The sequence below is a fragment of the Haemaphysalis longicornis genome, unplaced genomic scaffold (assembly GCF_048455015.1).
Source record: "Haemaphysalis longicornis isolate Haplotype H1 unplaced genomic scaffold, Haemaphysalis longicornis Haplotype H1 scaffold_2, whole genome shotgun sequence".
NCBI classification, from domain to species: domain Eukaryota; kingdom Metazoa; phylum Arthropoda; class Arachnida; order Ixodida; family Ixodidae; genus Haemaphysalis; species Haemaphysalis longicornis.
The window spans coordinates 255,436,660-255,451,140 of NW_027526295.1; the positions used below are offsets into that span (position 1 = coordinate 255,436,660).

At 46.7% G+C, this 14,481-nt stretch overlaps 1 protein-coding gene across 2 annotated transcripts in view; it reads right to left on the reverse strand.

Moving 5' to 3' along the window:
• Elk (Eag-like K[+] channel) overlaps positions 1-14,481 on the reverse strand; it is a 394,257-nt gene that overhangs the window by 50,505 nt on the left and 329,271 nt on the right. For both annotated transcript variants that reach the window (XM_077700237.1, XM_077700238.1), the window contains one exon: positions 13,727-13,863. In XM_077700237.1, the coding sequence (XP_077556363.1) occupies positions 13,727-13,863 (137 nt within the window). The remainder of the gene's footprint in view (positions 1-13,726; positions 13,864-14,481) is intronic.

Sequence of the window (14,481 nt, forward strand, 5' to 3'; positions counted from 1 at the left end):
CATGCGCCATTATAAAACCTTTTACAGAAGGCCCCTTAACAGTCGGCTTCACTATAAACACAAATGAACTGCTAGGACTACATTTAGTAAGAGCCGTATGAGCGGTCATCACTGAAAATGTGAAGGCCCTGGGTCTTTTTAATTAAAGCGGCGAAAGTGCGACACATCACGCTTTACAGCCCGACAGGCGAGTTGGTACTTTGTTTCCTCACAAAAATGCTTACAAGAAGACGCAATAGTCTACAAAAACGCATGCAGTAAATTTGTGCAGTGTCTTGGCCACCCCATTAGTGCTTAACACATTCAATGTCGACCCGACCGCTTCGTTTGATGCATTTGGAAGTCAGGTAGTGTATAGGCGTTAACAAGCGGCGAGTGTACCCGCCGCGGTGGCTCAGTGGCTAAGGCGTTGCGCTGCTGAGCACGAGGTCGCGGGCTCGATTCCCGGCCATGGCGGCCGCTTTTCTGATGGAGGCGAAAAGCAAAAACGCCCGTGTGTACGAGATTTCGGCGCACGATAAAGATCATCAGGTGGTCAAAATTAATCGGGAGCCCTCCACTACGGCGCGCCTCATCGCCTGCGTTGCGTTGGCGCGTTAAACCCTGCAATCAATCAATCAATCAATCAATCAATCAATCAATCAATCAATCAATCAATCAATCAATCAAGCAATCAAACAACATGTGCAGCGCAGCAACGCAACTGCACCGTCCTGGGCTGCATTTATAAAGCACATAACGCTTATCGTCATTCTTTCTTTGCTATTTGTCGGATATGCACTTTTCTCGGACTGCCGCTGGGTTTTATTTTTTTCTTCAGTTCATTACACTTATTCTTTGCTGATTAAACTTTGAATACGGACACAGGATGGGCTCGACTGCGTGCTTAATTGAACCTTTTAAATAATATTTTATCCCCCTTTAAGAAAGCAGGTTTTCGAGTGCGATGGTTTAACGTTGCATACTTCAGCGCTAGATGAGCAGCCACACCGCACAACGGGCTTCTTTCCTGTGTTTCCCGTCACTTCGGTCTATGAGTAGTGTCTGAAAAAGATAGCTCAAGTATAGCTACGCTTCTTATCACCCCCATTGAAATGGGTGGGCTTCCAACCTCTCGATTTGGTTGGCTTGCAAACCCCCTCCAGAGCACTGCCATTCTCCTAAATGAGTCGCAGCCATTAAAAAGTTCGCGTCTCTAGCGCTACCTTCTCTGGCACAAAGTCATCCCTTTTCGATCGAAAATGGTAAGGCTCCCACCCCCAAAATGGCCCTTTCGGAGCTGATTACGCATACCTTCACAAACCCATTCCTACGGAATTTCGCACTTTGTCGGACGCAGCTACACGCAAAAAGAAAGCTCCTGAAAGTAGACTCTTTAACGTTAAGCCAAAATAGAAAGTTGTTCTGGAACTTTGAATGAACAAGGCGTTGCGCTGCTGAGCACGAGGTCGCGGGTTCGATTCCCGGCCGCGGCGGCCGCTTTTCTGATGGAGGCGAAAAGCAAAAACGCCCGTGTGTACGAGATTTCGGCGCACGTTAAAATCCCCAGGTGGTCTAAATTAATCCGGAGCCCTCCACTACGGCGCGCCTCATCGCCTGCGTTGTGTCGGCGCGTTAAACCCCACAATCAATCAATCAATCAACTTTGAATGAACAGAAATGCCCAGTACCAAGTGCCCAGAACCAAAAATCAGATGGATATGATGCCTCTGTGCTTTACTTGTGCAGATTGATATTTGCATAGCTAATAACTAATGTTGCATAGCTAATAAGCGTATAATAAGCTAATAATGGACTAATGCGCCAATAATGTTGATAGCTAGTGTTGCGTAGTTAATGTTGCATAGCTAATAGGCGGATCTAGACTTACCAGTGAGTCCTGCGCACTGATCCGTAAAGCCGGTACTTATTGGCACAAGGGTGAACTGAAGGGCTTGTTGGTACATCATATTGTTTGAAAACAGCGCGGAAGACGGGACTGAGCAAGTAACGGGACTTAGCTAGTTTTTCATGTATATATTTTCTTGCGAATTAAAATCGCACAGTTGTTCGTCAGTGCTTGTGTCGTTTATTACTTGCTCAGTCCCGTCTTCCGCGCTGTTTTCAAACGTTATTGGCACAGCCGCTTCGTTTTATGCCAGCAGTTTCAGGTATAGCTCCGAGAGCTAAGTAAAGCTGGCGAAATTTTCGAGCATTAAGTTCGACGCCACCTAGGGCATGTGCCGTTCCCAACCGAGCGAATTCTCTACGCCCCGGGTGCTGTAGGCATAGACTTTCATACTAATATATTAATATGAAACTCTATGGCTGTAACTCGCCGCGGTGGCTCAGTGGCTAAGACGCTGCGCTGCTGAGCACGAGGTCGCGGGTTCGATTCCCAGCCGCGGCGGCCGCTTTTCTGATGGTGGCGAAAAGAAAAAACGCCCGTGTGTACGAGATTTCGGCGCACGATAAAGATCCCCAGGTGGTCAAAATTAATCCGGAGCCCTCCACTACGGCGCGCCTCATCGCCTGCGTTGCGTCGGCGCGTTGACCCCACAATCAATCAAACTCTATGGCTGTAGGCGCCGGCTGCATGTGCAGCTCGTTATAGATAAAGCCGGTCTTGCACTCAGTTCTCAAATGTTCGGCAAAGCATCTTCCTACTGTTTTCTCTGTGTGCAGTCCTAAGTTAAGAAGATCGACCTACTAGGCTTTCTAGACATGGAAAATATCAGCCGTAAGTCAATGGCAGTAATTGTTGACGACGTATCATACAAACATTTCATGGTCTGTAAAGCATGTTTGTAGAGTTCGCACACCATGGGACTCCTTTTTCTATGCGAAATAGTCCTTTTTTGCGATGGCTCTACCATATTTCTGAACGTCATGCATTTTTTAGATACATTGCTGGTGACTGAAATTTTTTGCGCGATTTCTGGAAACTTCTCCGCGAAGTAAAACAACATTTTAATGCGGAACATTCCTTGGTTCATGCAGCGAAACCCCCGCCGTCCTTCCAAACCCATTGTATGCAAACGAACGTAAATTTCATTGCGACAATCGGCTTCATTCGGCGCTGCCTCGCGGGCAGCTCACTAGATGGTGCAAGCTAGCCTGAGGCGCGTAGTTTGCACCCTATGTATGAAAACGTGGAGGTTTTTACGTGGTTTGGCGCTTCTTAGCGTGACAGCCACTATTTAGCTAAGATCTCAATATGGCCGTGTCATCGTCTTACGTTAATGATATCTCGTGAGCAGCGACATCACGCTCGGAAACATCGCGCAAAATTAATTACTAAACTCGGCAAATGTTGCCGCAAAAGAAAGCTCAATTAACGACAAATAATTGAACGACAAACTTAGCGACGATTTTTCTCTCGCATTCCCCATCATAATTATCGATTACGTGCACCCATAGCTTGCATCATTATTTGTTTTACGCTTTTACACTTTCCTTGCTTTAACCTTGACATTTAATCTTGCAATGTCAATCAGTGAAGCACAAGTACCATATCACTCGACGCTGCTGTGTCCCTCAATCTGCTACGTGTCTCGTGGACGGGGGCGCTCAGCTAGCAAAACTGTTGTGGTCAAAGCAAACGAAATAAAGGAAAAACAAACCTGACTGCATCCTTTACGCAGAGGTAGAACCACAAAAGCCACTTCGTCGGCACAAGGGCGCTTATATCAAAAGAAAACAACCAAGGCCAATTTTTAATCACGTGGTCCGTCAAAGTCTTGCCGAAAGTAATTCGGCCATCTTTTGCTTTTCCAGAACTGCAGTATTCACTAAGGAAATAAAACTAAACTAGCACGCGTTATTCCGTGATTCGCGACTGAGACGCGTAGCTTAAAGAACCTCCTCGACCAAAAACATTTAAAAATAAAAAGCATTTGTAAAATACCGAAAAAACAAGTTATCTCCTATGTTTTCCCTGACCGCTTGCCCTTGGCTAGCGCAGGTGCCCACTTTAAATTACCTGTCATCTGTACAAAGGTTAAATGCTTCTTGGAATTCCTGACAACTGAGAAAAGTTGCTGAGGCAACGAATCCAGCGCGTCAGCAAAGAAGGGTGAAGAAAAGGCTATGGAGAATTCTAGAAACGATAAAAGAAATCCAGAAGTTTTGACAAAGAGGGAGAGAGAGTGGCGGCACATCGAATGCGTGTTCACGAAACCGTAAGATGAAAAGTAGAAGAAAAGCCCGATCAAGCAGCTTTGCCCGGAATTCACCTCTGTAATCAGATGTAAATTCCCCTGAACCAAACAATGCGACGCATTGTTTGATTTGGGTGAATTATTACTGCAACCTCGCAGGCATCCACACTAAATAGGCTGCCTCGATCGTATGAAAAAGTAACGTTTTGGTGATAGCGTTAGTGCAAAAGGGTCATGGTTTGGGCCTGTTGGTGATGCATAATGGAAACTGAAAGCGCAAAATAGACACGGACAAAGAAAGGGGACAACAGGACGAGCGCTAAAGGACGAGCGCTCGTCCTGTTGTCCCCTTCCTTTGTCCGTGTCTATTTTGCGCTTTCAGTTTCCATTAAGCGTTAGTGCGCCCGCATATGTGTGTGCGTTTGTGTGCGCGCGCGTTTGGGCGTTTGTGTACGGGTCCCGTCCCAACTAACTAAAACAAGGATCTGTGAATATCACAAAATATCTGTCCTACTGGCTTTATGGCAGCCATTACCACCTCTCTTGCATGGCTATCCAACTCAAGTCTCGGCCCTCAGTTCCCAGCACGTGTAGAGCACCTGTCCACGGCGGTTGCCGGAACAGCGATACAGGAGATGGTGCTAAGAATCTCTGGGTCCGGACTGGCCGCCTTTGGAACTAGGCCCTGGCAACATTCAAAGCACGCACCTTGACTAGTGGGGAGGCTTAGCTGTACCACTACAGGAGCTCTCCGACATTAATCGGGATATTATATGGTTAAGCGTAGTTAGAAGGACAGGAGAAGTCTTCATGGAGCTCACTAGCGCCCATATTATGTGCTACAGTGGACTCCAAGGCAAGGAAGAACACGGGGAGGGATTTTTAATCCACAGAAACGTAGCAAGGAACGTAGATGAGTTTTTTTATCATTAGCGAGAGAGTCGCTACTGCGGTAATCAAGCTAAACAAGCGATGCAGGTTAAATATAGTACAGATATATGCCCTAACAACCAGCTATTATGACGAAGCTGTATACAGCTTCTACGAGGACGTCGAAAGAGCAATGAAGAAGCCATCAAAACTGCTCATGATTGTGATGTGGCACTTTCACGCAAACGTTGGTAAGAAGCAAATGGGAAAAAAGGTCAGTGGGAAACTTCGGAATGGACAATCACAAGAGTCGAGGAGATACACTGGTAGGACTTGCCGAGAGAAATAACCTGAGGTTTATGAATACTTTCTTCTACAAACAAAAGAATAGAAAATGAACATGGAAAAGTCCCGATGGTACAACAAAAAACCAAATTGACTTTATCCCAAGTAACAGCCCACGTATCGTGCGAGACGTGGAGGTGCTAAGTAAGATTCAGAGCAATGCTTATAGGATGATTGGATGCAAGCTAAGACTGAATCGCAAAAGAGAAAGGAGGAATCTCGTGAAAACTAGGAAACCCCGGATAAGCGGGGAACACTTGAGCCATTTGAGGTTTGCGGACGACATAGTCTTGCTGAGCGATAGTGCAGAGCACATGCAAACAATGCTTGAGGAAGTCCAATCGGAAAGCGCGGCCGTGGGGCTAAGGATAAATATGAATAAATCGAAAGTTATAAGAAATCAGCATGCCAAAAACGTATTTTTCGGCTTATGAAACGAAACTCTAGAAGAAATAAAGGACTGTAGTTACCTAAGACAGATGGTTGGGGCTGACCCCACCAGGAGAGACACACCCGGCGCAGAATAGGTATGCGTTGGGGAGCACTCCAAATATAATGAAAAGTAAGCTACCTCTGTCACTGAAAAGAAAAATCTACAACCAGGGCATACTGCCGGTGAGGACATACGGAGTTGAAGCTTGGCACCTTACTAAACGGATAGAAAGGAAACTTATTCGTCGGCTCAATGGGCCATGGAACGAATACTATTGGGAACGACACTCAGGGACGGGAGCTAGATGGAGCAGAGAACAAACTACAGTAGAAGATATCATAGTTCAAATAAAGAAAAAGAAATGTTCTTGGGCTGACCATGAAGTGAGGCGAACCGACAATCGGCAATCAAATGGGGTAACAGAGTGTATGCCAAGAGATGGGACTCGCAGAAGGGGAAGGCTATTAACCTGATGGAGGGATGAAATAAAGAAATTCGGGGTGAACTGCGGACTCGAGCAGCTCAGGACCGGAGCGGTTGTAAATCAATGATGAGAGAGGCCTTTGTTCTGCAGTAGACCTGAGTAGGATGATGGTGATCAAGATGAGTGGTTTACAGGAAGCTGTTTCCATTAGGGAGGACTCCTTTAAACGCCCGCCAATGCAGCCAGGCAGTTCACGGAAGAAAAAACTCCGGTAAATTTACGAGACCGTGCTCCGACTACTTTTGATGACACCTGTACCTTTCAGTGTGCACGTGTGCTTGCGCGCGGGCGTATGCACGCGTTTGTGCATGCGAGTACCTCTGTGTATGTGTGTCTGCGTGTGCGTTTGCCTGTGTGTGTACCGCATCGTGCACAAGCAGCAGCTGTTATGAAGTAGCCGAGTGCACTTGTTCTCGGAGGCCTTAAAGCCCAATAGGTCTTTGCAACGATGATTTGTATCCACAAATGCTTTTCGCATTAGAGCAAACGGAGGACGATGCGCGGCACACAAATTACTAGAAGATTGATTGGTTCAATTTAGGACAGCCAGCGTTATCATCTCCTCCCTATCCCTCGCGAATTTGAGGCTCGGCCCAATGCCCACTCTTTACTCCGGCTTTCCTCCTTCGTATCGAATCGTCTTCGCAACAGTCTTACGAAAGCAATTCTCTTCTTTCTGGAAGGCAGCCCTGTGCACGCGCCCTCTCCACCCTATCGTTCTATGCTCTTCTGTCGATCGCTCTGTCGACACACCGATGCGAACCGGGGCAAGTATTTTGCAGCCATGTCCTCGTCTATTGCTAACGCAATAAAAAAATGACATCAATGAGTTCATTACGGACAATATAGGTCACGCCATTTCACCACTGTGAAGACATACACCTCAAAATAACCACCAGATCTGGGTTGGTAAGCGTACAATTTCCCAAGCAACCATGTGGAAACTTGGCCTACGCGGGAAAGGGCGAGAAACAAATAATATGCGTGTCGACTGCAATTCGCATTCATGTTCGACGTCAGAAAGCATTAGAGCGGCCTTTCACGTCATTCAAAGGTGAAAGACGCCCGAGGCTTGCGCAAGCACATGCCAGGAAGGACAAATTAGCGCAGTCTTTGAACCTCCACTGCGAGCGTCATATGTCCCTTTTTTCGGCAGCTGACGGATCAGTTCCAGGATGGAAGACCTAATTACCATAGGGTATTGACCGCGTTGTGAGAGAGCGGCTTTTGACACACCCTCCACTTCGATGGATCACAGAGACTTTCTCTTGTTTATGTTCTGAGGTTGCTGACAAGCATGGTGTTATTGAAAGGTGCCACAACAAATCGAAAAGAAAACTTAGCTCACAAAGGCCTTCGTGTTCGAGGCAACGGCCGCAGACTTCTAACACTTGGAGTTCCGCAACGAAACCAATGGGGAGATGAAAGGGTGAGAAGCGTGCTGGGCTTCTTATTTATTACGTGTATCAAACCTACACGAAAGAGAGCACACCAGAGAAGTTGTTGACCCTCAGCCTTTCGTTTCGAAACAGTCACAGCATCTGGAAATCTGGGTTTGCCAACCACCCTAATTATTTAAAGAAAGGTCGCGAAAATATTGAATAGGCGTGGCTGCGTCATTAGACAGTGCGCTAAGGGTTATCTTCCGAGAAGTGAAGATGATTATTTCTTCGTTTAATTTAAACAAACATGCGGGGCATTCCGTCCTGTTGCATATGACTATAGCTTTTACCATCTCTCAAGGGTTGAGAAGAGAATTCTGCAGCAGGTAACGTATAGCATGTGCAGTAAAACTCCCCCACTAAATCATCCTTCAACTTATCGTGAATGAATCGGTAAGCGTTGTTTACTGTTCATCTTTTTAACGTTTCAATTGGAAGCTGTTCGGCTTGAATTCGAGCGTTGGCCTGCTGCTACTAAATGCGTGTCATAATGTGCAACATGGTTTTATGCATAAAGTGCGTTTAGCAGTTCCCATCCGGTCTCCCGATTTCGCGATAACCGAGCGAGCAGGAGCATACGTAGATGTGTCATTCGCACTCGTAGAAGACGACTCAGAAGAGGGCCGCAACTATTACGCTCGTGCGGTTTTCCGGCATTCTCATATTCCCCACGGAGGAGAGGAGACGACAGGATTGCTCCGCCACTTAGTGGACTGCGCACTGCATCGAAACTTACGGCTCCGCCAATCCACCTTTCAGAATTTTAGGGGCGAAGCACCTTAGGACCTCGCTTTGTCCGTGGCTTGTCCCTTGGCGTCTGTGTACACAGTGTTGCGCATGTGCGACGAGAATTGGATTGGATTGAATTGGATTTGATCGGATTGGATTTGGATTTGGATTGGATTGGATTAAATTGAATTGTATCGGATTGGATTGGATTACAATTGTATATACTGTACACACGCGTTGCCACGCATTTACATGCGCGAGTGGGCAATGCCACGGTTGATTTACTGTAAGAACGATCCCCAGTGCTTTGCCCACTCGTCATGATTCCCTTCGTGGAGATGCGTGAATTTTTTGCGTCACTGCACCGACACCGGTTTGTTTACAACACAAGCTTTATGATAACTCTCTCGCATTAACAGAACGACAGGTCAGAAGACAAAATATTATGAGTCCTTACACTGTGCGAAGGTGGAGGACCAGAGGAGCTGAGCGGAGACAGAATTTTGAGGAAAGGTACGAACTCATTTACTGCCTTCATCGGTGGTCATCGTGACGAAGGGTACACACATAGATTTGTTGGCGTTCCTTTCTGGTTTTGAATACATGCGCGTGAACGACTGCCGCTGGCCCAAGGAGCCGGATGAAACTAAACCCGCGTGACGTTTCGACGGGCCGGCATCCCGGTGTAAACTCGGCACGCTATACGACACGGAGGGGGTGGTGTGAGCGTAGACATGTCCACCGCCGGTCGCACGAAGGCAAGTTTAAGAAACCTTTGGAGTCAAAGTAAGTGCAGGCCCTAGGAAAAGCAAGCAACCACAAATACAAACAAAAGCGCACACACACGAACAACAAGCGCTATGGAACACCTCGAGCTTCAAAGAGACGTGGAGCCTCGGGAGTGTTTGCTTACGAATATAAGGAAGGAAGGAAGGAAGGAAGAATGTAGAAGAAAGGCAGGAAGTTAACCTGACTAGAGCCTAGTTTGCTATCCTGCACGTAGGAAAGGGGAAATGGGCAAAAAAGAGAGAGGAAAAAAAGAGGAAAAGTTGGACCAGACGTATGCCCAGCACTGAGGCACTGACGGTGATTGACACTGGAGGCTCTCAGTCTATAGCCTAGTGTTCAAGTTCGTCGCCCGTAGAAAACGTAATAGTTCCTTAGTCGCCTTCTGAGCGGATGACTGAGAAGGCCAGTGGCACAGAATCTTTCCCTCCGAAAATGGCCGCCGAGAGTCCAGGTTGCTCAGCGCTGACGACAGCTTTTTTCTTTCAGCCGAGTAGCGTGGGTATTCGCATAAAACGTGGCGTATCGTCTCCGATGTGCCGTACGTTTCGCACTCCGCCCTTGCTGCCATTCCTATTAAGTACAAGTAAGCATTTGTGAATGCCACCCCCAGCCAGAGGCGGCAAAGAAGAGTTGCGTCAGACCGTGGGAGGCCTAGTGGAAGGGGACGTTGCAGGTGCGGGTCAAAGGCACCAATGCGTGCACATGTGAAATCTTCTGGAGACCATTGGGATATAGCTGTTTCCCAGGCAAGAATGCGGAGGACTCTGGCTGCGTCCGTCCTAGACAATGGGATGAGTACAGTTGTCGCTGTTTGATGCGCCAGCCGGGCGGCAGCGTCCGCACTTTCGTTGTCGACAATGCCGCAGTGGCTAGGAAGCCACTGTAGGGTGACATCATGACCCGCCTGGGCAGCACGGTCGTACACCATTCTTATTTCTGTCAGGAGCTGTTAGTGAGGTCCCCGGCACAGCGCTGACTGGAGTGACTGAAGTGCAGGCTTCGAATCACAGAAGATAGCCCATCTGCGGCACGAACTTTGCTCGATGGTGTGAAGAGCGCTATGGATGGCCGTAAGTTCTGTAGCCGTGGATGTCGTAAGATTGGCTATCTTGAATTTGCTGCACAGTGACAGTCGTGGTATAACAACAGCTCCGGCAGAACCCGACGATGTTACCGAGCCATCAGTGTATACATGGGTTCGGTCACTGTATGTCTCGTGCATGTACGTCAAAGCGAGCTGTTGCAGGGCCGGAATTGGAAGATCTCGTTTTTTTGTCACTCCTGGGATATCTAGGCACAGTCGGGGTTGCATCACACACCACAGCGGAACGAGCGGTCTCATCGCCGGCGTGTAGTTAAAAGTCCACAGGAATATTAGCTATAAACAGCTTCACTCTAAGACGACGCACGCTTCTCGGCCCCACAAGCTACTCAGCCTTGGCATAGCGGGCTACGAAGTGACAACCATAAGCACACGAACACAGCTCCTTTGAAAAGGCGAAAGCCATATCCCTCCCATCACGAGAAACAGCGGCGTCCGCATTATTGTGACCACAAAGATGTTCCAAAAAATTCATCATCAAGCAAGCGCCTCGGAAAAAAAAAATTCCGAGGCATCTCCACTAGCCTGAAACCTAGGGAGGGGCGAAGCATGTAGTGTATGAGTGTATTCAAAGATTGTCTATCTCTTGCCATACCGCGCGCTCTGATTGGGCGCTGGAGAAGCGCCCGTGGGAGGAGAAATCGCGCGCATGCTGATGCGGTGGCGCCCTCTGTTGCTCTTGATCCGGCTTAAAGCAATTAAGTGAGAGACAGACTGGCCGTAAGTTGTCTTCGTGTCACAAGCCGCAGCATACTAAAAAGTTTGCTTTACAGGGGAAAACCTGGTGTTTGAAACCAATTTCGAGACGTGATTTAACAAATTGTGTTATTAGGGCAATTAAATCCTATTAATTTCTGAATTTTAAATGATTTTAAATCACGTAAGATAATTTTGAACCGGTTTTATCGATTAAACCAGACCATCATTTGACAACTTGATTGACCGTGATGACATGAGACGATGACACGAGACGCTGACCACCCGAGCCCCTAAGGCGCTTCACCCCTAAAACACTAAGAAAAAAGCCAGAGTCGGAAGCACCTTGTTCTACCTGTATCAACTGTGGTACTATCTCTTTTCTTTGTATCATCTAGCTGTTTAAAACAAAAAAAACATCGAGTATTTGTTTTTACAGAAACTGTAGGAATGCAACTGTTGTAGTGTCGAAAGCTTAACGAGAATTTTGCTATCAAAAATAAAAATTTATAAAGTTGAAGAGCCACTCTGCCACCACACACCCAAAGTTGTAAGCTAAAGGAGGGAAACTGCAGAAAACATTATTCATTTTGTGAGCGTTACAGAGTTTAATTTGTTTTAACTACCACACATTTTCCTACTACTGTAGGAAAATAGAAAAGCTGCTATAAAGCTACGTAATGTTAAAAACCAGTTAAAAATGGAGGCCTCCATCGGCACCAGCTCAGGTACTGTTTTTGGCGGATATAGCTAACGTCAAGATCCATGTGAGGCTAGGGTTTAGGTCATCGCCATCTCATAAGGCAACGTTCAGGGCAGCCAGAACTGATAATGCAGTAAAACAATCATTCGTGCAGTTTCAGTGTTGCTTAAACATTTATTCCTGCCAACACATAATTCGACAATCGCAAGAATGATCGCAGTCTTAGATGACAGAGCTATAGATCTAGTGTAACGTAAGCAAAACCCGGTATTACCCCGAAATTCTCGGTTCGCATGTACGTGTAAATTCTGCTTGTCTCGTATCTACCTTGCACTCGATTCGATCTGGTATTTCACCGGATGCTGTGACGCCAGTGTGCGTCGATCGGTGTGAACGAATAAAAAATAGTAAATTCAAATAAGAAATGAGCCTTGAGTGGATCACGCAGATAATTTGCAGATCGAAATTTCGTAGTGAACGTTACTCAACTACATTACTTCATGGCGCACTTCATCAACTGCCGCAATCATGATACCCGGCAAACTTAGATCCTGAATAGATTTCAATGGTATTGACCTCAAAGAACATTTCTTCTTTTTTTTTGTGTGTGTGGGGGCGGGGGTGATAGAAAGATATACTACAGAGCACTCACCGAAGCAAGAGGTAAATCGATGTGCGTGACATAACAGCATCACTATTTTCGGTGCGCTATTTTTCTTCTTTCTGTTGCCTCAGAGTGCCGTGGGTAATTAGCCCGGCTTAAACAAACATAATATGATATCGAATTCTGCAATCCGACGCTTCTTGTTTCACTCACATTGAGCTAATGAACCCAACTTTCACCCAATTACCTATTCCATGCGGTTTGCTCTGCGCTCATTGAACCAGGCATCAAACAAGAATAAACTGCAGCCCTGTGCAATTAAGGATCAGACGAGCCATAAATCCCAATCGAAGGTTTGATTGAAAAAGAAAAACCGCGCCTTGATTTGCTGACGACGACGCATGGCACTATAAAACTGGGATTGTTAGCGATACGTCTATGTTGTTGAGCTGTACCAACAGCAGCGATTGACAACCAAAAAAAAAAAAAGAATGGGGGGGGGGGGGGGGTGCTGAAATGGTACGGTATCGAAGAAGCGTTCTGCAATGAGTCCACACGGCGTGGTGCGCTCTCGAAGCACTTGTTACTCCCCGGCTTATGTGGCGCTGCGGAGGCGTTACAAAGGAGGGTTGAAACTGAAGCGCCGTTTATTGATTTCCATGATCCCGAAAGATTTTTTCCCATATGAATGCGCATTGAGCTCGACTGCTGTGAAGAAGCGGCGAGTATGAAACAACGTTATTTGCTAAAATGTGTGTGCGCCTTCGAATTTCTGATAATATTCATAGCTCCGCGGATCTCGGCACTGCTGCATTAATGCAAGCCTGAACTTTTCCCCATGGCCCCTCCTCGCTGGGATGTGTTCCAACCTGACAATGCATCGGATTTTGCTACAATTATGGTTTTTAAACAAGAAGAAGTAATGCGCTTTGCAGTTACTTCGAGTGTTCATGAAGGCTCTATACGGAGGCACCTAAGGCTACACTCAACATAGTACCTCAGCTGGAATTTCCCCAGGTGGCACAAGTACGAAACGTGAAAAGGGCTAAACAGTTCGACGAAATACAAGATGAAGGAAAGGCAGCTTCTCCGGGGAAACCACCGGCGGAGGCATTTGATTTGCATTTCCTGTTCGTTTATCACCGTCTAAGCTGAGCTCGTGGCCACAGAGCCACGTCATGCATTTTTTGCTAGAGCAACGATTGCCTCTTTATCGTTCACTATATAAAACGTTAGCCTGTGCAGTGAAACGTGTACAATGACAGTGTTCGAGTTCTTCGGCATTAGGTCCAAGGGATACGGCAGGGACAGAAAGGTGGGGAATAGGTCCCATGGACGCAACAGGAAATGAAAAGTGTGTAATAATGGTAGTGATGCATGAAGAGCTCACGTTGTTGAGCTTGAGCTTCGACATCTTCTTCTCATGCCGATAGTGGCCGGACAGTTGGTACAGGACCGCTCGACTGCGGCGACGCTGGTAGTTGTTGCTTTGAACGCAGCCTTCCAGGTCCACGTTGCCGTTGGCGTCTGTGAAGCCGGGAAAGGGTTGAACTACATCAGATGGCCATCTATGACGCCGAGAAAAACTGGCGGTAAGGCTCCTTAAATGTTGGCCTACAATGACAAGGTTAGGGCGTACGGTAATCCATCCTTACATAAAATCGCTTTATACGAAATATCGCTTTATTTGCAGTGCTTTCTGGTTCCAACTGCAGCGCCAAAAGAGCAATAGATACCCGCGTTTAGAGAATTATCGCGTACAATAAGGTCAGGTTCTTGCCTAGAGGTCTTTTTTACAACGTGGGTTTGTTGCACATGCGTACTCCGCACTCAAATGTTCTTGGTATAATACTTGTCTTGGTCAAACACCTACACTGATGCATATTTTCTGTAAACACCTGGCAGATTAAAAAAACATTCGCGATGTTGGCGGCCCCTAAACCAAACGGCATTAGAAAATAACCACTCTGTTATATGAGTAATTGCTTAGAATGTACTAACAGTTCATCAATAAACGTTAGTTTTTTTTGTGCATTGCAATTTTTCGTTCCAGAACGTGCTTCCTTTTGCTGAAAACTGCGTCTGGTGTGTCACGTTTTAAGTCTGCATAGAGGAACCCAAATAAGTGACGCACCCACAGAAGCT